The sequence below is a fragment of the Oncorhynchus clarkii genome, chromosome 17 (genome assembly GCF_045791955.1).
Source record: "Oncorhynchus clarkii lewisi isolate Uvic-CL-2024 chromosome 17, UVic_Ocla_1.0, whole genome shotgun sequence".
NCBI lineage: Eukaryota > Metazoa > Chordata > Actinopteri > Salmoniformes > Salmonidae > Oncorhynchus > Oncorhynchus clarkii.
The window spans coordinates 48879259-48903942 of record NC_092163.1 but is presented as its reverse complement, the minus strand read 5'-3'; the positions used below and the strand labels follow the sequence as shown (position 1 = coordinate 48903942).

Below are 24684 nucleotides of genomic sequence, written 5' to 3'. Positions count from 1 at the left end.
CTGTCGTTATGTTTGGAGGAAAAAGAGGGAGGCTTGCAAGCCGAAGAACACCATCCCAACCTTGAAGCACGGGGGTGGCAGCATCATGTTGTGGGGGTGCTTGCTGCAGGAGGAACTGTTGCACTTCACAAAATAGATGGCATCATGAGGAGGGAAATATCTCAATACATCAGTCAGGTTAAAGCTTGGTCGCAAATGAGTCTTCCAAATGGACAATGACCCCAAGCATACTTCCAAAGTTGTGGCAAAATGGCTTAAGGACAACAATGTCAAGGTATTGGAGTGGCCATTACAAAGCCCTGACCTGAATCAGAACATTTGTGGGCAGAACTGACAAAGTGTGTGCGTGCAAGGAGACCTACAAACCTAACTCCGTTACACCAGCTGTCAGGAGGAATGGGCCAGAATTCACCCAACATTTGTGGGAAGCTTGTGGAAGGCTACCTGAAATGTTTGACCCAAGTTAAACAATTTAAAGGCAATGCTGCCAAATACTAATTGAGTGTATGTAAACTTCTGACTCACTGAAATTGTGATACAGTAAATTATAAGTGAAATAATCTGTCGGTAAACAATTGTTGGAAAAATGACTTGTGTCATGCACAAAGTAGATGTCCTAACCAACTTGCCAAAACTATAGTTTGTTAACAAGACATTTGTGGAGTGGTTTAAAAACAAGTTTTATTGACTCCAACCTAAGTGTATAAACTTCCGACTTCAACTGTACACGTGCTGCAATCGAACAGTTAGTAATTAGGTACTGAAAGAAGACAAAATCCAACTGATTGTTTTCTGTACAGTTCTTAATTTTATTTATAACAATCTTATTTATTCTGTAAAGTACTCCAGCAAAAATGTTAACATTATTTTTTATTTTCTTTCCAGAAGAAAGTTTGAACCTCCATGCATTTTGTACTATAAAAGTGTAATTTTTCATTATAAAACAAGGACTAATCAAAAACAACTTAAATCCCAAAATGCATTTATGATTTTGCAAAAATGTTCTTTAAGTAAAATGATTGTACTTCTCTCCTTTTAAAATAAAAATAAAAAATGCCACAGCATAAATCAAAACTTACACTTGCTGACAGTTAAGCAAAATAAGGATTTGTTATTCTAGTTACTTGAATGTGTTTTTTCACATGCATTAAAATATTGCTGATCACCTGACAGAAACAGCATTTTGGGACAGCGGCCGAGCTTAAAGACACATCGGAGCAACCAAAATGGCAGCGCCAGCAACAGGGTACAGGAGACCAAGAGATGATCAGGAATGGCTAAAGGAAAAACAGGGAAATGCTATGCAAGCTATGCAAGAGAAAGGAATGAATGCACTTCAGAGGGATCTGTTCCAAAACCATAAAAGCACAGATCTCAAGGTTAGAAGGATTCATCTGTACAGTCTGACAGACAGCCAGTCTCTAGGCCAGAAACCAAAGAAAGAAACGCTGCAGGGGGAAAAAAACACAGACCAAATGTTATCCCATCTCTTTTCTCTGTCCTCTGGCACCACAGTCCACTGAAGGGGTGCAGACCAACGGGTGACGTTCTTCTCAGTAAAGGTGTCACACTGTCACAGGTTCTCTTGTCCATCCCTTCGTTAGAATGCTCTGACCTGCTGTGATATGGCCACTGGGCACACTTCCCACCACATGGAAGCATTCACAAGCCTAGAATGTTGAACACATCTTCAACATCGTCACCAGAGACTAGTCAGTCACTCCTCAGTCGCTTCAACACTTTGATTAGGCTACTTTATCATCACAAGCCCTACACACCGTTAGAATATGCTAGAAACAAACATATATTTGACCTGTGTTACATCTTACGGTATATACACCGTAAAACATTACATTTGTGCAAGGAAGAAAACAATTTCATGAAGATCGTTCTCTGAGAAAATAATATGGAAATACTGAAGTTGCCATCCGATTTTGACATTTTACACGTGCTGTACACAAATCGTGCTATATTATTCCTGTCTTTCGCACTCCCGCAGACAAAACTGTCATCAAGACAACATTGGTATCAACTTACAAAACTTTGAGTTAGCCTCCCCCCGCTCGAAGTCAACATGAACAGAGTTGGCACTGGTGACATGGAACAATGTTTTTTTCTCTATACAATTCATACAAAAATAAAAATTGTCCAATGATTATGTTTTAACTTCTAATTTTCTTTTTCCATTTCATTTTGCACAGAGGTAGTGGCTATTTAGGTAAAGGGGAAGGGACAAAAAGTAAATAAAAAATATCTTATAGAAAACGCTTTTGTTAATTTTTGACCAGAGGAATCGTAAAAGAACAAAATATAATACTGCAATCACATACAAAAGTAGTCCTTCATTTTTGTACATTTTATACAGTGTTCAGGCTTTTTATAGCTTTTTTTTCTTCATTTTTTTCTTTAAAAGGCAAAAAGAGGGGTGTGTTTGGAATGGTACGCCCCAGGCTAATGGACATTCTATGCCAGAGGGTCCACCAGGGGCTCCTCATCCCCCCGTGACAGAAGCTCCTTCTTCTCATCCGTGCTGGCCAGGGAGTTGCGGCTATTGTGGGCTCCCATGTACAGGGTGGCATACACTGGGTTGGTGAAATTGGTTGGCTGGGAAGAGACCAGGGAGGACCATTAGATAAACTACATTCATCATAGTAAGTGTTTTTGTATGTTGCCTCATTTGTGTCCAGGGTGTGTGTGTGTGTGTGTGTGTGTGTGTGTGTGTGTGTGTGTGTACAGGTCTGTGTGACATGGTGTAAGTGCGTTTTTGGGCTTGCTTTTATTACCGTGTGTGTTACCTTGTCTGGGTCCAGTGTGAAGTCTGAGTCTAGAAGCTCCCCGGCATCGTCGTCTGGCTCGCCCTCGTAGATCTTGTATGCTGGGTTTCCTATCTCCACGTTCATGGCTCCGTTGGTCATCCTCTGGTGCTGGAAGCCCTTGGTCCTGCAGACACAGAGGTGAAAGGTCATGACCCGAGGTACAGACGGGTCCTGAGCGAGTCCACACAGCGCGGGCAGCGACACGGCCACATCACAGAGTCAGGGAGGGGGGTAGTGGCTGTCACATCACTGTGCATGGATCCAAAGCCACAGCACAGGCAACAACGCAAACCCAGCATTCACCTAGCTAGAATAACTTGACACACTAGTCCTGGAGAGGGGTTTGTAACGGTACCCTAAAATGGTACTACGGAATGCCTGTTTAACAGTTTGCTTGAAAAACATAAGCAAGGTCAAATCTATTGACGTCTTGAAAATCTATAGGCATTTTGGATCAAAATGTATGTTGTCAGTTTGGAGCGTTAGCATTTCGGGTCAAACCATGGACTTGAAGGATAGTAAATGCTGGATTTTTCATGTTGCATTTTCCAAATCCTGGTTTGGAACAATGCAGTCAGAGCGCCCCCTCTCTCAGTACGGAACATACAGTAGCACTCTACACAACAACATGATACAGTACAATACAGCATGGGGTACTATAGGCACTCTGGGGCCATAGACTGATCTATTTCACAGCCTCTCCAATAGATCACCACCTGTTTAATAGCCCCCTAGAAGTACAGTATAGTGGGGAGGTTTGGAGAGAGGGACCAATCCTGAACAATGATTCAGAACGGGAGAGGGAGGGGCAAGCTGAACTAGAGCACTGCTCATTCACAACGGAGAGAAAGAGAGTCGAGACACTGACCACAGGACTATACACTGCACAGCAAAAGAGACTGATGAAGGGAGAGATGAAAAGAGAGAGAAATGGACGGGATGCCATTTTGAATTGGGGGAGAGAGAGGATGGAAAGCGTAACCCTGGCAACCGTTACCGCGCGAGTCTGGAGCAGGATTTGCCCGGCCTGCCAGACCTGAGGGACAGAAGAGATGCAGTTACTCACAGCAAAGAGAGAACCAGAGATAGAAAGAGAGAAAAGGAGTGAACAGTAAAGACCAAGAGATAAAGTAAAGGGAGGCTGAGAGTACAGAGACCATGAAGAAGACAGAGCTTGAGAGGCAGTTAAGTTAATGTCCCAGTGTTACTCTTCTAGTGTATTGGAGTTGTGTAGTGTTGTGTAATGTAGTGTGGTGTTGTTTAGTGTGGTGTTACTCACCCCCTCATCCTCTTTCTGTACCAGAACACCGCCCCTCCCACCAACAGAATCAACAACAGCAGTAGCAGCATTAGGACCACTATGGAGGCAGTACCTGCACACAGACACACATAAACAGTATACATAGTTAGGCTGAGTCTGGCGACCGTTCTACACAGAACTGGCAATCCTGGAGGTGATTTTTGATGGTAGGAGACTTCAATTGGCGTCAAGTTGATGTGCAGCCAAAATAATGTGTGTAAAATGTAGGAGCAGCTCTTGCGTTTTATTTTGATGGCCAGCCAACATCTACGTTAAAACTCACAAGCAAAAGTTATGCCTCTACTTTTTGCAAACCTTTAGAATAGTTTACTTACGTCCACCAGACTCTGAGGAGTCTACACTAGAGGCCACCACCTCACAGCGATGCCCCACCCAGCCTGCAGAACACCTGGGGAGAGAGAGAGATGTAACGTCATAGCAACCAGAGATAACATTCTAGTGAGTGAGTGTGAGAGCGCGCGCGTGTGTGTGTGTGTGTGTGTGTGTGTGTGTGTGTGTGTATATATATATACTCACTTGCACTCTGGTAGGTGTGTGTGTTGGTTGACAGAGCACTGGCCATTAGCACAGTACTCATCACACGTGTAGCAGCTGGGTTGGACTCTGCCGTTGGTGCAGCTACAGGACACACAAGTAACAATAGGTTGGGACAGGTGTGTGGGTGGTGGGTGTGTGTTATGAATTGATGATGTGTGAATGTGTGTTGGTGTCTGTTTCTGTCAATATCAGTTTCTCTGTGTGTGTGGACACTTACATGCAGGTGACCTCTCCTGTGGGCTGGAAGGAGTTGTGTGTGTGTGTGTGTGTGACACTTACATGCAGGTGACCTCTCCTGTGGGCTGGAAGGAGTTGTGTGTGTGTGTGTGTGTGTGTGTGTGTGTGAGTGAGTGTGACACTTACATGCAGGTGACCTCTCCTGTGGGCTGGAAGGAGTTGTGTGTGTGTGTGTGTGTGAGTGTGACACTTACATGCAGGTGACCTCTCCTGTGGGCTGGAAGGAGTTGTGTGTGTGTGTGTGTGTGTGAGTGTGACACTTACATGCAGGTGACCTCTCCTGTGGGCTGGAAGGAGTTGTGTGTGTGTGTGTGTGACACTTACATGCAGGTGACCTCTCCTGTGGGCTGGAAGGAGTTGTGTGTGTGTGTGTGTGTGACACTTACATGCAGGTGACCTCTCCTGTGGGCTGGAAGGAGTTGTGTGTGTGTGTGTGTGTGACACTTACATGCAGGTGACCTCTCCTGTGGGCTGGAAGGAGTTGTGTGTGTGTGTGTGTGTGTGTGTGTGTGTGTGTGAGTGTGACACTTACATGCAGGTGACCTCTCCTGTGGGCTGGAAAGAGTTGGTGGGGATACACTTGCCGTCGCGACAGTAGTGACACTTGTCCACCTCACAGGTGCTGCCGCTGTACTGGGGCAGACAGCGACACTGGCGCGCCCCGCTGGCACTCTGCAGACATGTGCCCCTGTTCAGACAGTGGCCCTCGCAGCTACCTACTCACACACAGGCATACAGAAGAGACAGCTATCAGTCTGAGTATACTGAGCGCAAGGAGCCTTAAGGTAGATCTCAAAAGAGTACCAAGCAGTTTACACTTTTATGGTGCTTTCTACAAAATGTTAAGTGCCATAGTGTTATACTGCCAGTAGGTGACAGTACAGACACAGACAGAGTTTTTTAGTTCATTATGTTCCACATTATAGAATATAGTTTAGCAGATGCTATTATCCAGTGTGATGGCAGGGTCGCCTAGTGGTTAGAGCATTGGACTAGTAACCGGAAGGCTGCAAGCTCAAACCCCCGAGCTGACAAGGTACAAATCTGTCGTTCTGCCCCTGAACAGGCAGTTAACCCACTGTTCCTAGGCCGTCATTGTAAATAAGAATTTGTTCTTAACTGACTTGCCTGGTTAAATAAAGGTCAAATAAAAACTCACAGTTAGTGCATTTATCTTAAGGTAGCTAGGTGAGACAACCACATATCACAGTCCTCCCAAACTAGCTATATTTCCATCAATTTGTTGAAATATTTTTTTTTAAGCATTCTTATGTTTGCAAAAAAGAAATGTGAATTCTACCAGCAGGGGTATGTTTCCTTCAAACTGTCTTCTAGCGAATAAAAGGCTGTGCATAATGACGTAGTCAGTGGACACAAAAAGCACTGTCGTATAACAGAAGTTCTATGAGTTTGTGTTAAGATCCTGCCGACAACGCAATCTGTTAGGTTCTATTATTAGAGTAAGAACGCGACGGACACTGAAGACTTGAACCATGTCTGGGACTGATGCAGCTGTATCGACCCTCTGGGGAGAATAAACTTGGTTTAAGCCTTCAGTGTCCGTCCAGTTCTTACTTTAATAATAGAACCAAACAAATGGAAAGGCGCAGCAAGCTTATCACCATGCACTTTAATCACTCTGAAGTTTATCATAACCCATAGCATATGTAGCTTAGCATAATAAACTGCATGGTTTTCCAAGTCGTAGTGGGAGGACCACACAACATAGCATTGCATTGCCAATTTACCTCAACATGATGGATATTCTATCAAAGAATTGTGCAATAAATAGTTTCCACCACAAGTTTTTGCATACGGTAATCTAATCACCGACCCAAAAAATATCCACCCGTGTCTAGCGTATTTTGTTTTGTGGACAATTTGACAGTGATGGGTTCTGACTTATAAACTTGAAATATCCTAAACCATGCCACTGAGGGAGAGAGGGGAATGCTGAACGTTTACATTCTGTCAGAACATGTTATTGTTAGACATCAGGTATCCTTTGGAAAGGAGAAGGGCTGGTACAAGTCAACAGGACAGCCGTGAGTTGGGGAGGAGTGAGGAATTTGGGCCGAGGTCAGTTCAGATGAAGTGAGAAAGAGCAACAGAGATGTATTGGCTGTCCAGATGTGAAAGGAGGAGACTCAGCATAGGAGGAAGGGTTAAATACCAGTGCTTGTGTAAATATGTTATCTTATGCAGCTGTGTGACCCAGTGGGTGAATAAACTTAGTTTGAGCTTTACTAGTCTTCCGGAAGTTTTTAACATTTATAATCTAACATCAGGCCGGTCGTGAGTTCTTTATCCGACAGGTACTTTACTCACATAAAAATGGTTGGATGGAAACCTGCTTATAGTAAGTAAACATTTTCCTCAATAAAGCAGGTATCAGCAAAGTCAGTGCTAGTAAGAAAGGACAAGTGTTAGTGCAAGAAAGTCAAGTACAACAGTAGGTTTTAGGTTTGATCTTCTCCCCTTACTCGGGGTGGGGTAGGGTAGGGGTGTGCTGTGGGATTGTTGAAGATACCTTTTGAAGAGGTAGGTCACATGACACAGTACAGAGCATTTATAGACAAAAACAACAGGGCAATATTACATGAAATAAAAAATAAGATCAGACCGGGGCAGACCAACAGAAAGACAGACAGTGAGACTCACGGTACTGGCACTGGTCCCCCAGGAAGTCAGCAGGGCAGCGGCATGTGGGCTGGTTGCCAGCGCTGACCGTGCAATTCCCTTCATTCTGACAGTAGTTCTTACAGGTTTGGAGGTTACAGTTAGGACCAGTGAACCCTGTCAGACAGCGACACGTAGGGGAGCCTGGGGAGGGAGGGAGAGACAAGACAGACATGGTCCGACAGAGATAAGACAGGAAGAGGAGAGAGAAACTCAGGAGACTTGACCTCTAACATCAGACTAACATCAGGACTGCTCATTGAGGGTAAAATTCTTGACTCAATACACAGCTGTATAGTTGTATTATTTGTTTATATGTCTCACTGTTCCTGGCTTAATGTGTTATTCTGACTCCTCTCAGACAGCCAGCCCTCCTGTCAGGGTAGTGTATTACCTGTAGGAGAGGCCGTGCAGGTGCCTCCATTCTGGCAGTAGTCCCTGCACTGGTCCACCTCACACTTGTCTCCTCCGAAGTTGGGCTGGCAGCGACACTTGGGCTGCTTCCTGGCGTTGAGGAAACAACTGCCTCCGTTCAGACACTGGACATTACACGTACCACTGGGAGGAGCTGGGGGAGGAGAGAAGGGGTGAGTGTGAAGAATTACAGGTAGGGATTAGTGTGGATGTGTGTTTAATGTTTCTGTCATCCTTTTGAGTTTTATGTGAGCTAAAAATGACTTTTATACCCACTGCAGATTATTACACAAACAGACTATAAGATTAACTTTGATAACAACGCTACTTCTGTAATACGGTGTGTTTGGAATACAAACATGTTGGAGACCACAACAGGATTACAAACATGCAAGCGAGCACCACGGAGTACCATCAGTACCACCAACAACGAGACCTAAGGAAAACTACAACATCCCAATCGAGTTATGGGTGAGGATAAAACAGGGAAGACAAAGGCAACACCAGGATCTGGAATATCCTGGACAAGTGCTATGTCAATATCAAAGACTGCTACACCCCCAACATCAAACCACTGATCTCCAATTCTGACCACAACGCTGTCCAGATCATCTCTGTCTACAAGACTAGGGTTGTTGCAGTGACCATATTACCACCACACCGGCAGTCACGAGTCATGATCGCAGTAAAATTCCACGTGACCATTGAGTCACGGTAATCTCCTTTTATTCACTCTGGACATTCATTAATAGTAACCAACAATTAGCGATCATAAGGTTGCTAATGGCCTGGTACTCAGGGCTCGATTGTCCCTCTAACCACTCTGACATCAATGCAAATGCAATGGAAAATCAAAACACTTATCAAAGCAGTATGTGCTTTTAAAACTCACCTCACTGTGATTGACCAATTTGAAGAAAGAAGTTTAAAAAAAATAGGTTGAAACTGGGTGGAAAGCCTGGCCATTGTGGATGTTGTTTCAAAGCCTAACAACTGAATGGGCAGCATTTTCTAACATGATGATTAATTCAAAACACGCATATGCATATTAGAGTTTATGCATATTAGAGTTTATGCATATTAGAGTTTATGCATATTAGAGTTTATGCATATTAGAGTTTATGCATATTAGAGTTTATGCATAGGCATAAGAACCCAGGCCCGGAAAAAAACCCAGAATTCAAACAATGATTGTGCCGTTATACAATACATAGCCTACCGCATATTACACTTGTTTTAAAATATATCTTTGGTACATAATTGTTCTAGCCTAAATTGAACAAATTCAGATTTAGCCTATAATTATAGTGAATTTATTTTTGAATAGCCTAATAATAGGGCATTTAAAAAATATATTTTCATAATGAATAGACTGACATTACCTTTAGCTACAGAAGGTAACTATTGATGTTCCCGAACAGATTTAATTGATTTCCAAATGAAGCACAGAGTAGCTACAGTAACGGGGTTGGAGAGTCCAGAGTGGAATATCATCTGTGGCACAGGGAAATGACAGGAGTAGCCTACTCAACATGAGTGAAAAACCTACCGCTGGGAAAGTGGCCTTCATTCACTATTCCAGTGCATATGGACGACATGTATTTTTTGTTTTGCCATTATTCTTGCCCATATGATAATGGGCCATTCTAAATTGAAACTAATTTAAAATCCTAGTAAAGACAATATTTAATTGAGATCGTCTTATGAAAACAAATTGCAGTCAGAGTGCAGTATAACTGCAGTTTTCTTCAATTACTGTGTCCAAAATACAGCAGTCGACTGCAATTACTGCAGTTCCAAAACTGCGATCTCTTTTTGTGAGGGGGTTGAAATATGAGCACTTGATGAGACAACCTGTGTGGCCTGAGGCAAGGAACATAGTCACAAAAAAAAGCTTGTGCTTTCTCAAATCATCAATAGCCTATAGTCGTATCATGCAGCCTATATATCTTCTGATTTCTAAAGGCATTCTAAGGTTTGTAGAGCTGCCAAATAACTAAATCTAGTGTTTCAAAAAAATCACGTACACTCAACATAGCCACTTCATATGCATGCACTCTCACTCCGGAATGGGAAAAATATCCATTCAATTTTATTAAATTAGTTCAATTATATTCTTCGTACTATAAAATCATATAATCTAAAAAGATTGCACAGGACTTAAGCGTACAGTTCATTCGGAAAGTATTCCGACCTCTCGACTTTACAAAATGCTGTTACATTACAGCCTTGTTAAAAAATGTATTGAATTTACACACAATACCCCACAATGACAAAGCAAAAACAAGTTTTGGAATGTATGCAAATGTATATTTAAAAAAAACTTAAATATCACATTGACATAAGTATTCAGACCCTTTACTCAGTACTTTGTTGAAACAGCAATTACATCCTCAAGTCTTCTTGGGTATGACGTTACAAGCTTGGCACAACTGTATTTGGGGAGTTTCTCCCATTCTTCTCTGCAGATCATCTCAAGCTCTGCCAGGTTGGATGGGGAGCGTCGATGCACAGCTTTTTTCAGGTCTCTCCAGAGCTGTTCCTTCGGGTTCAAGTCCGGTGTGCCTTTCCAAATCATGTCCAATCAATTGAATTTACCACAGGTGAATTCCAATCAAGTTGTAGAAATATCAAGGATGATCAATGGAAACAGGATGCACCTGAGCTCAATTTCGAGTCTCATAGCAAAGAGTCTGAATACTTACGTAAATAAGCAATTTCATTTTTAATACATTTTCTAAAATGTCTAAAAACCTGTTTTCACTTTGTCATTATGGGGTATTGTGTGTAGATTGATGAGGGAATTTAAAAAAAAAATAATTTTAGAATAAAGCTGTAACGTAACATAATGCGCCACTGTATAAGACAAAGCTAGAGAAAACCAGATCGAGAACGAGCGAGGCAAAGGGAAACAGTCTAGTTTGCCTGATAAGGCAGGCCAGCTGCGGAACTAGGGAGGAGCAAGGAATTTGGCTCAGGTCAAGTCAAAAGATAAAGTGAGAGAAAAAAAACCTCTGGGGAGGGAGCCAGAGGTTAATTAAGTTCCTGCTTAGCAACAGTGATGTATTGGCTGTCTAGATGTGTAAGGAGTTGACCCCGCCTAGTAGGAGGTTATAAATATATGTGCTTTGTCTTTACAGCTGTATGACCCATTGGTTGAATAAACTTGGTTAGAGCTTTTCTTAGTATTCCATGTTTTACCCTGTTTGTTCAGAAGCTAACAATAGTATAAATAACACAACCACCATAAATACAGACTATATGACCTTCTTTGTAGAGACAGTAATACCCACTAAAACAGTTAGGGCCGAAAAGGCTCCCAAAGAAAAGAAAGTGGCCTTCAATAACAAGGACAGGGGGGTGAAGAGGACCCAGAAACAGATCAACACCATGCTGCGAGGGGGGTGAAGAGGACCCAGAAACAGATCAACACCATGCTGCGGGGGGGGGGTGAAGAGGACCCAGAAACAGATCAACACCATGCTGCGGGGGGGGGGGGGGGTGAAGAGGACCCAGAAACAGATCAACACCATGCTGCGGGGGGGGGGGGGGGGGGGGGGGGGGGGGGGTGAAGAGGACCCAGAAACAGATCAACACCATGCTGCGGGGGGGGGGGGTGAAGAGGACCCAGAAACAGATCAACACCATGCTGCGGGGGGGGGGGTGAAGAGGACCCAGAAACAGATCAACACCATGCTGCGGGGGGGGTGAAGAGGACCCAGAAACAGATCAACACCATGCTGCGGGGGGGGGGTGAAGAGGACCCAGAAACAGATCAACACCATGCTGCGGGGGGGGAGGGGGGGGGGGGTGAAGAGGACCCAGAAACAGATCAACACCATGCTGCGGGGGGGGGTGAAGAGGACCCAGAAACAGATCAACACCATGCTGCGGGGGGGGGGGTGAAGAGGACCCAGAAACAGATCAACACCATGCAGCGGGGGGGGAGGGGTGGAGTGCCAAGCCATGAAGAGCCTGCGAACCCACATTTGTGAAGAAACTGAACCTGTTCTACAAAAGATTTGACACCCATAATCACACAAATGACTGCTTTGCTGTCCTACGGAATGTCCCTCCCTACCTCTCACACAGAGGAAATAATGGTTACTACAGAGCAGGTCAAAGTTTTTTTTAAATGTATTTTTTTTCTTTTTACCCCCTTTTTCTCCCCAATTTCGTGGTATCCAATTGTTAGTAGTTACTGTCTTGTCTCATTGCTACAACTCCCGTACGGACTCGGGAGAGACGAAGGTCGAGAGTCATGCGTCCTCTGAAACACAACCCAACCAAGTCGCACTGCATCTTAACACAGCGCCCATCCAACCCGGAAGCCAGCCGCACCAATGTGTCGGAGGAAACACTGTGCACCTAGCGACCTGGTCGGCGCACAGTTGCCCGGCCCGCCACAGGAGTCGCTAGTGCGCTACCGGCCAAACCCTACCTAACCCGGACGACGCTAGGCCAATTGTGCGTCGCCCCACGGACCTCCCGGGCGCGGCCGGCTGCGACAGAGCCTGGGCTCGAACCCAGAGTCTCTGGTGGCCTTAGAGCACTGCGCCACCCGGGAGGCCACAAAGGTTTTTAAACAGCTGAACCCAAGGAAGGCCTCTGGGCCAGATAATGTGAGCCCAGTCCTCCTCAATAACTTTGCTGAGGAGCTTGACCCAGTCTGGCAACCCATCCTCCAGTTATCCATCGACTCACACACACACCAATACCACAGGCCTGGAAAACATTTCACTTCATCATGAAAAAAAACCTGTGGATCTGACCTCAGAGCTCGTCAAATGTCTTGAGAGAATAGTGTCTCGAAACATAAAAAGACTCTGTGGAGAGGAAACTGGACCCTTACCAGTTTGTCTATAGAAACGGGCGCAGTACAGAGGATGCAATGACCACCCTCACACACCTGATCCTGAAACACCTAGACCAACCAAAAACCTACGCCAGAGAACTCTTTAGATTTTTCCTGTGCTTTTAACACCATACAAACGCACCTTCTACTAGCCAAAATGAAAGAACTGGACATTAACCCACACCTCATTTACTGGTAACACTCATTTCTCAGTAACAGAACTCAAGGTAAACAACACTCTCTCCCCTCCTGTGGTCACCAACTGGGGAGCCCCACAAGGTTGTGTGAGCTCACCCGTCCTTTTCATTCTGTACACCAATTGCACAAGTCAAAACACCAAGCATTTTATGATTAAGTTCTCTGATGACACTGTCCTGCTGGCCCTACTGGAGGACAACAGCGACCTCCCACTGTACCTAGACAGTGTAAACAGCCTTGCGCAGTGATGTGACAAACTATTTTGTCCTGAATGTCACAAAAACACAGGAGGTTATCTTTGAGCCCAGGTCAGTGGCTGACCAAAACCAGGTAGTCATTCACAGTGAACACATCCAGCAGGTCTACTCTCATATATATATATCTGGGAGTGCATGTTGACCATGCCCTGAGATGGAGTGCCAAAGTGGACTATGTGCTATGTGTGTGCTAAGGTGCAATAGTGCATGCACTTTCTCTGCAAGTCTTTCGGGGCAACCTTGGAAATACTGAACATGTTATTTTGCTCCACTATCCAGACTGTTTTGCAGCACTGCATCACTGCTTGGTACAACACACAGTACAGGCAAAAACCAGGGTGTCAAGTCTGCTGAAAACTGCCCCAAAAAATATTGTCAAGCTGATCATCAAAACCTTTCTGGACAGCTACCACACAAACATGTTGAGGACGGCAAACAAAATATCAGAGCCCCCCTCCCATGTGCTCAACTCAGAGTTTGTGCTTCTGCCATCCAGGAAGCGCTACAGACTGTGCAAACTGGTCAGGTACAAAAATGAATTTGTGCCACATGCACTGACCCTTATGAACAAATAAGGAGGACATTAGGGACACAGTAGATTCACTCATTCAGGAACGGGCAATAGTGAAAAGTGAAATAGAACTTAAATAAGCATGGACATTGAAACTATTGGGTTTGTGCAGTATGTGCAAAGCTCAAGGACCGTGAACATTAAGGAGATGTGTAACATTGAGTACAGGAGAGACAGCTATGTAATGTGAAAGGGAGGGGTAAGAGTCCTTAAGCGGTTATTCTTGTTTTTATGAATGTCTGGCCTATGCCATGTCTCGCAACATATTGCAAAGCATTTTCTTGTAGGTAAAGTAAATATCTATGAAACTCAGACAAAGAAATCTAATCTGTATGTGAACTCATAGACAATGCAATACATGTTGAATATAACAGTTTAGGTATAAGGGTGTTAGTGTATACTCACAGGGAGAGAGTGTGGGTGTGTAGGACTTTGTATACTCACAGATAGGGGAGAGTGTAGGAGTAGGGAGCTCCACACAGGTTCCGTTGTCCAGGGTGCGTCCGTTGGGACAGGTACAGACTGGACCACTGGGGCTGAGCAGACACAACCACTCACACTTCTTCCTGTCACATGGGTTGGTCACTGACAGAGAGCAAGACAGAGAGAGAGAGACCAACAAGTTAAAAAGCAACTGCCCCTAAAATGCAACTTCTCTTTTTGAAAACAGCCTTTGTCATCGATATGAGTCAGAAACATTTATTCTAGTGTCAAAATTGACTACAAAGTGTAAATTGGATAATTTTGGTCATTAAGTCAGTCTCGTCCAAAACGGAGACTTGCGAGATGATAAAATGATTTCCTATGTCACAGAATGAAGGATACCTGAACAGTTTCATGGGTTGGGTTTATTTTAATCCTGCCCTCATGCCCACAGCACCCAAATAATCATCAATTCGGAGCGCAGCGGCACACGACCACATCATTATGCCCATGGTCAATTTGTTTTGACATTTGATATCACAAACTACATAGGACAATATTTTTTTAAATGTCAATATCTCAATTTAAATGACTTAAAAACCTCAAACCAATTATAAAATTGTAGAAATTCACATACAAATATTGAACGCAGTTAATGAGACAACTAAATATGTGCAAAATGAAAATATTGACCCATTTGCATTGTGTAATTGACAGTCCCAAACTAGCCCCAGATATAGGCTGTCCAATGTCAAACTAATTTTGCCACGGTCCACAGCAGCAGGCTGAAGCCAATTGACAAAAAGAAGTTGGCTAGCGCTAGCTAGCCTAGTCGACTTCAAAACCTGGTTAGACTGTTTTAAGTTACATAGAATAGTGACTGTGTACTGTTTTGGCAGCGTGAATGTACAAACACTTGCCACGTGCGAACACACACACAAACCCAAGCCAACTCTCGTTTGGCTTCAGTCATGGCCACTGCATTTCTTAATGATAAGATTAGCCCTCCTTTAACACAATTATACCAGACTGTAAGTCTGTCTCTAATAGTCTAAGGGCCACCCCTCAAAAAAGGCATTCCATGATCCAGGAAACAAAACTGAAAAGTTTAAACATCATTACATTGATAATGTTATGAATACTGTGTGGATCAAAAATGTATAATTCAAAAAGGTACGATTTCGAAATCATAGCTCATTTTGGGTAATTCCCCCTAACAACATTATGAGGTTGCCATGTTACATCTTGGTTACATGTGTTCCGTTGTCCATGCATTCAGAAAGCAAGGCATTTAGGCTACCAGACTGGAGGAATGTAAAAATGATATGAGAGAAGAAGCAGTTTAAATAGATTTCTCATAACGCCACTTTATTTAGCTTATTTTGAGAGCTGTGCTAGCTAGCAAACATGCTGTCTTTAGTTTGTCTAGCAGCCAAGAGCAATGATGGCCCCTGTAGGCTGAATACAGCTGCCAAAACCTATTCTATTAACTAAGACAACCACTGCACATGGTTAAAACATTTCCTCATTTGGGGTTCCTCTGAATCAGTGTGCAACAGACGTAACCAAGGTGAAATACAGCAATGTCGGAACTTAGCTAGGGAAATTACCCAAGATGCACTGTGATTGATGCTAAATATAATAACTTTGATTAAAGAAACTAAATGTGCAGTTTTTACACGTTCATAACCTTATCTACGTTGTGTTGCTGAAATGTTCTGTTTTCTGGGTCCCGGAACAACACATTTTTGATGGGTGGCCCTTGGACTTTAAAGACCTAAGCCTAACTTGAGATCTTTGGTGTGCAAGTCAATTTGTCGTAGGCCTAGTTCTGTGCACACATCTCAAGTTAGAATTCAACCCTGAAAGAGCGTTTAGAGAATAGCCGTGTTGACCTCTTCTAGGGCTGTGGCGGTAATGACATTTTGTCAGCCGGTGATTGTCATGATAATAACTGTGATGTCCACTCACTCTCAGGCTGTTTGTTGCGGTGGTAGAGTACGATGTCCGTGGCGTGGTTCATTCCTGTGGTCAGGTTCTCCATGGGGCCTTTGCCATACTTGTTGACCCGGAACACAATGTTGTTGATGTAGGTGACGCCATAGATGTAGTCCTCAAACACGTCAATACTGAACGGGTGGTGGAGCTCTGGAACAAACAAGACCGAATACCACAGCTCAGACTAACTCTTTACCAGTTAGACATGCTATTAGCTATGCTAAAATACAACATTTTCCCACTTTCTGAGGATATCAGCATGCTCCAATTTAATGCACCGATTCTTGACAGTCCCAGTGCCATGAGAAGACTCCACATCTAAAAATGGGCCCACATATCTCTAACCAAAACATCATTCTGTGGCTTAGCGATGTCAGCCCAGGTCTTTAAACCCAGACCCGTGCAGGTCACTCAACTGTTCTTAATGCTGGTCACAGCCACCACCGGGTCGCTGCCATTCAGCCTCACACTGCCAATCACTGACAGCTTAGCATCGGCCCAGTACAGACGCTCGTTAAAGTAGTCCACAGCCAGGCCTGGAGAGAGAGAGAGACAGAGATGAGACAGAGATAAGAGAGAGAGAGAGACACAGAGACAGAGATAAGAGAGAGAGAGAGACACAGAGACAGAGACAGAGACAGAGAGAGAGAGAGAGAGAGAGAGAGAGAGAGAGAGAGAGAGGGAGGGATATAGAGAGAAAGAGAGGGAGAGAGACAGACAAGCAGAGAGGGAGAACAGTCATTGAGACATGTCAGTTTGAGGCTAAGCTTATTGAGTGAAACAAAGCTCTACACAGCCCATCCTTCAATTTGTGGAGAAATGGACCTGTCAGTCAGTCTGTAAAATGTTTGTAGTGTGTGTGTGTGTGTATATATATATATATATATGTTACCTGTGGGCCACTGGATGTTGTCCTGTACCAGTGTCTCTCTCATGGTTCCATCCATGGCAGCAGTCTCAATCTTTGGGTGGTTTCCCCAGTCAGCCCAGTACATGGTCCTAATGGGTACACAGCATCGACAATCAGTTACATGCGCCATCACATAGTAATGCCTTGCGCCATCACATAGTAATGCCTTGCGCCATCACATAGTAATGCCTTGCGCCATCACATAGTAATGCGTTTGACCATCACATAGTAATGCGTTTGACCATCACATAGTAATGCCTTTGACCATATCTACTGGATGTCCAGTTGATTTGTCCCTGGTCTAGCACACCATCTTTCTATCGTCAGTCTTATTTAAATACTGTATCAGAAAGCACTATGTGCACAAAGAAGGATGTGTTCGAAGGCTCAGGAATTATCTTCCAGACCCATGTATTTCCACAGTAGCCCAGACTACTCTCCCAGCCCCACTATCCTCCTTTCCCCAGGCAGACTCACCCTCTCTGGGGGTCCACTACGATGGCGTAGGGCTCGTCAATCATGCCAGAGATGAGGGTTTTGCGGTGTTGGCCTGATATCTGGGCCACCTCGATCACATCTCGGCCAGAGTCTGTCCAGTAGATGTTCCCTGCCACCCAGTCCACGGCGATGCCACGGGGCATCTTCAGACCGGGGATCTGAACACGGGGAGAGGAGGGGGGGTTGGGAGGACAATACCAGTTAAATCATTGTTTGTGAGAAAGGGCCAAGGGCATGACACAAGAGCAGTCAAGACTATCTGAGCACGGACAGACACACACCTCCAGGTTGGCGACGCGGGAGTCGCTCTGACGACGGTGGCGGTTGTTGTTGCCGTTCGGTGAGGAGGATGAGGATGGCAGCTCGTAGGAGGAAATCCTGCCCGTGTGCCAGTTGGTCCAGTAGATGCGGTTGGTCTTGACGTGCAGGTCCATGGCATCGATGCGCACGTTGGCGTCGCCCTGGAAGGTCTGCTCGTAGCGCCAGTTGGGCATGCCAGGGTCCAGGCTGCGGATCTCGTTGTCGTCGGCAATGTAGAGCACCTGTCTCAAGCCTGGGAAGACAGAGGAAGGGAGGTCACAACCCGAATTAGGACATCCCCTCTGACTTACCGTTATAAGGCCATCCCTATACAATGCAATTGTCTTGCGTGGCTAAGAGCTACTTGGCACACACATCCACTAACTGATATCTAACTAAATGTAACACACACAATTGTGACAGAGGCTAAGACATTCAAACATTGAGACAAATTCAGACAGGTTTCTAAAGACAGAGAGAAGCAGTAACTGTAACCAATCCACTGGTAATGCTGAACTGAGCAGTACTCACTGTCAACCTTGCAGGTGTCGTTGATCCTGGTGAAGTACTTGTGGCAGCTGCACTTGTGGGAGCCCTTGGTGTTGTTGCAGATGTGGGAACACACTCCAAACTGCTTACACTCATTCTTATCTGTGAACAACCCCCCCCCAAAAGCAAAAGGATCTGGGTTACAGATCACTAGTCGACATTTAGTCGTCACAGTAACATAGAGAGTGTATCTGTAGCAGTGCTGCACCTTCACATCGGTTGTTGCCTGTGGTCTTGAAGCCAGGTTTGCAGGAGCAGAAGGCCTCAGTGCCGTTCACCACACAGTGGGCCTCATCACCGTCACCACACACTGTCCTGTTATTACGGCAGTCATTCAGGGAAGAGTCTGCAAAGAACCAGACAGGACAGAGAGTCAAACTTGCAGACAATAACATGTACACACACACACACACACACACACACACACACACACACACACACACACACACACACACACTACTCTTGCGTGCCGAGATGCAACACACACCTTTCTTGTTGCAGCCGATCTCGTCAGAGCCGTAGTCCTCACAGTTGTTAAAGTAGTCACAGCGCAGGTTGGAGCTGATGCAGCGGCCGTTGGAGCACTGGAACTCATCCTTCTGACAGACTGGCGTGGAAGGAGGAGTCTCTGGAGGAAAACAGGGAGGAGGCTGCATTATTTAAACTCCATAACCATCTAGTCAACTCCGTAACTCTATTGCAAAAGTCCACTCCATAACGCTCTACTACTAGAAAAACTCACGGCAGTTGACCTCATCACTGTTGTCCCCGCAGTTATCAACACCGTCACAGTGCCTGGCTATCGGCAGGCAGACACGGTCGTTGTGGCAGCGGAACTGCCTTCTGGGTGGGCACTGGAATTTAGCTGAGGGATAGAGGAGGAGAGAAGAGATGGCACGTGTGAGGTAGGTGTTGAATGATCCTCAGGGACAGTGTTATTGATGTCATGGGGACTCACTGCACTCCTCTGGGTTCTCATCAGAGTTGTCTCCACAGTCGTCCTCTCCGTCACACTTCCAGGCCAGGGGCTTACACAGAGTGTTGTTACACTGGAACTCATCCAGGGGGCAGTGTCTACCCACTGAGACAGAAAGAGAGAGAGACAGAGAGTTACTTTTTTCTATGAAATACATACCCACAACTTGTACTTAATAAACAGTACACGAATGTGTGTGTATAAAAAAAAAAACTCACCTCCGCTGTCACACTTCTCCTCGTCACTGCTGTCCATACAGTCAGGGTCTGCGTCACAGCGCCAGCGGATGGGGATACAGTGGCCATTCTTACACTGGAACTGATCACTGTCACACTTCACATCACAGCCATTCTGCAGGACGACACGCAGGGACATCACTTACTACGTCACACTAATGACAATGCTATTCATAAATGAACAATCCTCTAGTAATGTATTCGTTGTGACAATGAGTTAGGACATGTACTAGTAAGATTGGGGATGACATTGACTTTCCATATCACTAAGCTTAAAAAAAAAATCATGTTTGGGAGCAACAGTGAGGGGTTTTTCATTTGATGTGAGTAATTTTACTCTATTTTTAATAACTGAGTGTCACTGTACCTCGTCTGATCCATCAGCACAGTCATGGTCTCCATCACACTTCCACCTCCCAGCGATGCAGCGACCGTTGGAACAGGAAAACTCACTCTCTGAACACTGCCTTGGCACTGATGGGACAGAGAGGAGGGGTGAGGAGGGGAGAGGAGGGGAGAGGAGGGGAGAGGTGAGGAGGGGAGAGGAGAGGAGGGGTGAGGAGAGGAGAGGGGTGAGGAGAGGAGAGGGGTGAGGAGAGGAGAGGAGAGGGGTGAGGAGAGGAGGTGTGAGGAGAGGAGGGGAGAGGAGAGGAGAGGAGAGGAGAGGAGAGGAGAGGGGAGGGGTGTGGAAAAGAATAAGAACTTCCGGACACAGACGTATGTCATGAGGGTAAAATGGCTGTACAGACAGGAGGAAGAGACTGGTAGCAAGGGACATATCAGAAGATGGGGGGGTGGGAGTACACTGGGTCACATGGTACATCGAGGGGGAGGGGCTAAAAGGACTAGTGGGATTGGAAAGGAGCTGAGAGTCTGGATAGAGTAGAAACACTTTTTATGGAGTCAAGGAGCAAAGCTACTTTTTAAATATTTTGTGGTAAATTTTTGTCCCCTAATGGCAATAGGATAGTGTAGACAGACAGTTTGGGCTTGGGTAGATTGGTGGTAGGTTGGGGGTGTTCATGCTGATCGTGAAGACACCTACCTCTAAACCACGTCAACAGGCCAGTGTGAAATGCAGAATAAACATGAGATGATGTGAGATGTGCAAATGGCCACAAAGTTAAATCAAAGCAATGGAAATCAAAATCTTGAATGTGCAGCGCAGTTGAGTGAACACACAAACAACAGTGTGTCTTTAAAAACTATTAAATGATCTGTCTGGGGAACAGATGTAACTGAACCCATACAGTGAAAGCAGGCATCATATACAAATAGAATACACATATATATTCTGTAGCTCTAATCTCCCCCATAGCGAGAAGAGACAGGAGACCTAGCATCACAGACTGGACAGAGCAGAGGGGACCTACCACACTTGTCCTCATCGGAGTTGTCTCCACAGTCGTTGTCATAGTCACATTGCCAGCGACCCGGGACACAACGGTTGTTCTTACAGCGGAACTGGTACGGCTCACATGTCCTCTCATCTGAGGACACGACATACACAGAATACAGTCAAAGTAGAAATCTGAACAAATATTTTAATAGTACACAATTATGTAAAACACATTACACAAAAGAACCTTGGGAATCTCTCCATTCCTATCCCACCATCTCACCTGCATCTCAATCTCTCTACCGCCAACCCCCCGTCCATCACTCACCACACTCCTCCTTGGGTTCGTCTGATGCGTCCCCACAGTCGTCCTCTCCGTCACACTTCCACCGGGCCGGGATGCAGCGACCAGAGTCCTTGCAGCGGAACTCATCCACACCACACGTCATCTGGGCTGGAGGGGGAGGTTAAGAGATCAGAGAGAATACAATGAAGGGCGGTAGAAAGAGAAGGGGAGGAATCAGGGAGCAGGGAGAAGGATGCTGGACGGGACAGTAGAGTGGATCCGTACTGCAGTTGGCAGGCTCGTCGGATCCGTCCACACAGTCGTTGTCCCTGTCACACACCCAGACACGGGGGATACAGCGCTTGGTGATGGCACACTGGAACTGGTTAGGGGCACACGTCACCTCCGCTACACGGGACAGAAAGGAGACCGTCACTTACCAATATCCGTATATGATGCATGGCTTTCGCTCCTAGTCTTTGTAAACATACATTTAAAATGAATTTCAATTATACATGTAAACGTGTGTAGAAAACATGGTAGGCCGAAAATAACACAAAAACACTGGTTTGAAAAGACGAGATGTTGGTGCAGTACGATACACCCCCCCTTTAAACCCTCCAATACTGTAGGAACAGCAGTCTACTCACGGCAGTCTTTCTCGTCCTCTCCCTCTCCACAGTTGTCCTGGCCGTTACAGCGGAAGATCCCTGGGATACAGCGGCTGGGGTGGCTACACTTAAACTGACTGGGCAGACACACGTGGATGTCACAGTTGGCCTCGTCAGAGTTGTCCTGGCAGTCGTTGTCTCCGTCACAGATGTAGGCTGGGTTTGTACAGATGCCTGTACCACACTGGAACTGGCCGGGTCTGCACTTGAACTCCGCTACAGGGGATACCAATACAACATCAGTCAACCAGGATTTTAGTACAGTGCAGCTATGATAGTTAGTGTTCATGGACTAGGACTGTCTGTCACTCACGGCATTCCGCAGGCTCGTCTGACCGGTCCCCACAATCATCCTCTGTGTCACACTTCCACCAGAACGGAATGCACTTGTCATTCTTGCACACAAACTGCAGGGAGGGAGGGAGGGAGGGAGGGGTAGGGAAAAGGATAGAGGATGGAGAGGAAGAGGGAAAGAGATGGGGAGGGAGGGAGGGAGGGGTAGGGAAAAGGATAGAGGATGGAGAGGAAGAGGGAAAGAGATGGGGAGGGAGGGAGGGAGGGGTAGGGAAAAGGATAGAGGATGGAGAGGAAAAGAGATGGTGGGGGAAGAGAGTGAAAGATTAGTTCTGAGCACATAAAGGCAGAGAAAGACACAGACGTTGGCTAAACTCACCTGGCTGGCGGTGCAGTTGGACATACACCGTCTCCCGTCACTGGCCAGGTAAAAGTTAGTAGGACAGGCACACTTGTACCCCCCTCCAGGCGACAGCAGGCACAGGTTACTGCATCCTCCGTTGTTTGTCTGACACGGGTGGTTGGCCACTGTGGGTCAACCAAACACACACAACAGGCCCAGGTGAGAGGAGTGCAGGCACACGTTGATACATGACAGGGTGTTCAGGTGGCGGTAACAGTAGACTTACTCATACCCTCTGGCTGGCGGTAAGGGTGGTAGATGTGGACGTCCATGGGCCGGTGGAGAGTGCTGATCAGCATGGTCTTGTTGGTGCCCTGGGTCTTGTGACACCTGTTGATGGACTTGGTCTCCCAGTCAGTCCAGTAGATGTACTCCTCAAACAGAGTCATGGCAAAGATGTGGGGGATGTCCTGGCTTAACACTGCAGGGAGGGGGCACACAGGGAGGGGGCACACAGGGAAACAGATACGAGCAGTGATTTATTTACTCATGCGCTTGTGGTGTGTATAGTGTACACGACTTCCGTTTCATGCCTGTGTGTTGTAATGTCAACATCCAAATGTGCACACGTGTATGACAGAGTGTGTTACCAGTGTGTCGGTTGGTTCCGTCCAGGCTGGCAAACTCAATGTAGTCCTCTCTGGCGTCAGCCCAGTAGATGCGGTCGTTGATGAAGTCCAGAGTGAGGCCGTTGGGCCAGGTGATCCTGTCCTCTACAATAACAGTCCTGTTGGAGCCGTCCATCCCTATCCTCCCTATGTGGGGGTTGTCACCCCAGTCTGACCAGTACAGGTACCTGGCAGGGACACAGCTCAGTGTGAGGCTTCAGAACCACTCAGAACACCCAGGTGAGTGGTCAAAACGTCACACTACATTCTCAGCAAAGTGAGGATCAATGAGTCTCTCTTGAAGTAAAATAATGCTATAGTGCTATAGTCAATATTTGAGCAGCATTCAAAGAGAAAATAAGAGAACATGAATGTAATTCCTGCTTGTTATTTAGAGCTACGTTCATACCCGTTTCGTACGTCGACCGCCACAGCGCGTGGTTCCCTCAGACCGGTGTTGACCAGGACTGTCCGGTAGGCCCCGTTCAGCTTAGACACCTCGATGGTGTCCCGCCCCTTGTCACACCAGTACAGGTTCCCTCCCACCCAATCAACAGCCAGACCATCAGGGTTGCTAAGAGATGTGCGGTGAAGGACCTGCCAAAGAGCCAATCGGAAATTACAGTTCAGTTCCCCACATTATGCAACTAAATGTAGGCTACCAATCAAATGTTTATTTCTAAGAGGTAAGAAGTAATGGAGCCACACTGACTTGTACGTCGCTGCCGTTGATGTGCATGCGTCGGATCATGCTGCCCTGAGTGGTCACGTCTGTCCAGTAGATCATCTGCTGTCTATAGTCAAAGTCCAGCGCCACCGCATTGTTCAGGCCCTAATACACACACACACACAATGGGAGAGAAGTGATCAAACATAGCATGATGGTCATAAGGAGCAATGTGCTATTTCCACCTGTTGTAGGTCTTTGAGGTGTTGAGGCTCCAGTCTCACCTGTTTGAGCAGGGTGTAGTTGGAACCATCAAGGTTGAGTTTCCTTAGGTAGTAACGGTTGGCAAAGATCAGGAAGGGCTCCTCCTCTGGACAAAATAAGGATTTTTTTGGAAGAAAAAGGTCATGAAGTTCAACTTCAGGCTGTCCTTAATAAAGCTTTTACCACCCCATACCCCCCCCCCTCCACCAGCTCTCACCACCTCATACCCCCCCCCACCAGCTCTCACCACCTCATACCCCCCCCCCTCCACCAGCTCTCACCACCTCATAGCCCCCCCCCCCCCCCACCAGCTCTTACCACCTCATACCCCCTTCCACCAGCTCTTACCACCTCATACCCCCCCTCCACCAGCTCTC

The 24684-nt window shown here is 45.9% G+C and overlaps 1 protein-coding gene across 8 annotated transcripts in view; it reads right to left on the bottom strand.

Moving 5' to 3' along the window:
* Nucleotides 1-788: 788 nt before the first annotated feature.
* Nucleotides 789-24684, bottom strand: part of LOC139371018 (low-density lipoprotein receptor-related protein 1-like) — a 172721-nt gene continuing 148825 nt past the window's right edge. For 2 of the 8 annotated variants that reach the window (XM_071111037.1, XM_071111041.1), the window contains 32 exons: nt 24328-24413; nt 24089-24208; nt 23786-23973; nt 23359-23564; nt 22995-23189; nt 22745-22893; nt 22385-22478; nt 22051-22287; nt 21686-21808; nt 21443-21568; nt 21149-21265; nt 20143-20249; nt 19758-19890; nt 19522-19644; nt 19306-19428; nt 19051-19191; nt 18772-18909; nt 18546-18665; nt 17996-18267; nt 17694-17872; nt 17199-17305; nt 16723-16842; nt 16280-16456; nt 14330-14470; nt 7985-8158; nt 7573-7734; nt 5444-5627; nt 4654-4755; nt 4452-4525; nt 4096-4189; nt 2784-2940; nt 789-2604 (listed from right to left, as the gene is read on the bottom strand). In XM_071111037.1, the coding sequence (XP_070967138.1) occupies nt 2464-2604; nt 2784-2940; nt 4096-4189; nt 4452-4525; nt 4654-4755; nt 5444-5627; nt 7573-7734; nt 7985-8158; nt 14330-14470; nt 16280-16456; nt 16723-16842; nt 17199-17305; nt 17694-17872; nt 17996-18267; nt 18546-18665; nt 18772-18909; nt 19051-19191; nt 19306-19428; nt 19522-19644; nt 19758-19890; nt 20143-20249; nt 21149-21265; nt 21443-21568; nt 21686-21808; nt 22051-22287; nt 22385-22478; nt 22745-22893; nt 22995-23189; nt 23359-23564; nt 23786-23973; nt 24089-24208; nt 24328-24413 (4610 nt within the window). In that variant the 3' untranslated portion in view covers nt 789-2463. The remainder of the gene's footprint in view (nt 2605-2783; nt 2941-4095; nt 4190-4451; nt 4526-4653; nt 4756-5443; nt 5628-7572; nt 7735-7984; nt 8159-14329; nt 14471-16279; nt 16457-16722; nt 16843-17198; nt 17306-17693; nt 17873-17995; nt 18268-18545; nt 18666-18771; nt 18910-19050; nt 19192-19305; nt 19429-19521; nt 19645-19757; nt 19891-20142; nt 20250-21148; nt 21266-21442; nt 21569-21685; nt 21809-22050; nt 22288-22384; nt 22479-22744; nt 22894-22994; nt 23190-23358; nt 23565-23785; nt 23974-24088; nt 24209-24327; nt 24414-24684) is intronic. The other 6 variants (XM_071111039.1, XM_071111043.1, XM_071111038.1 and 3 more) reach the window with 3 other exon arrangements.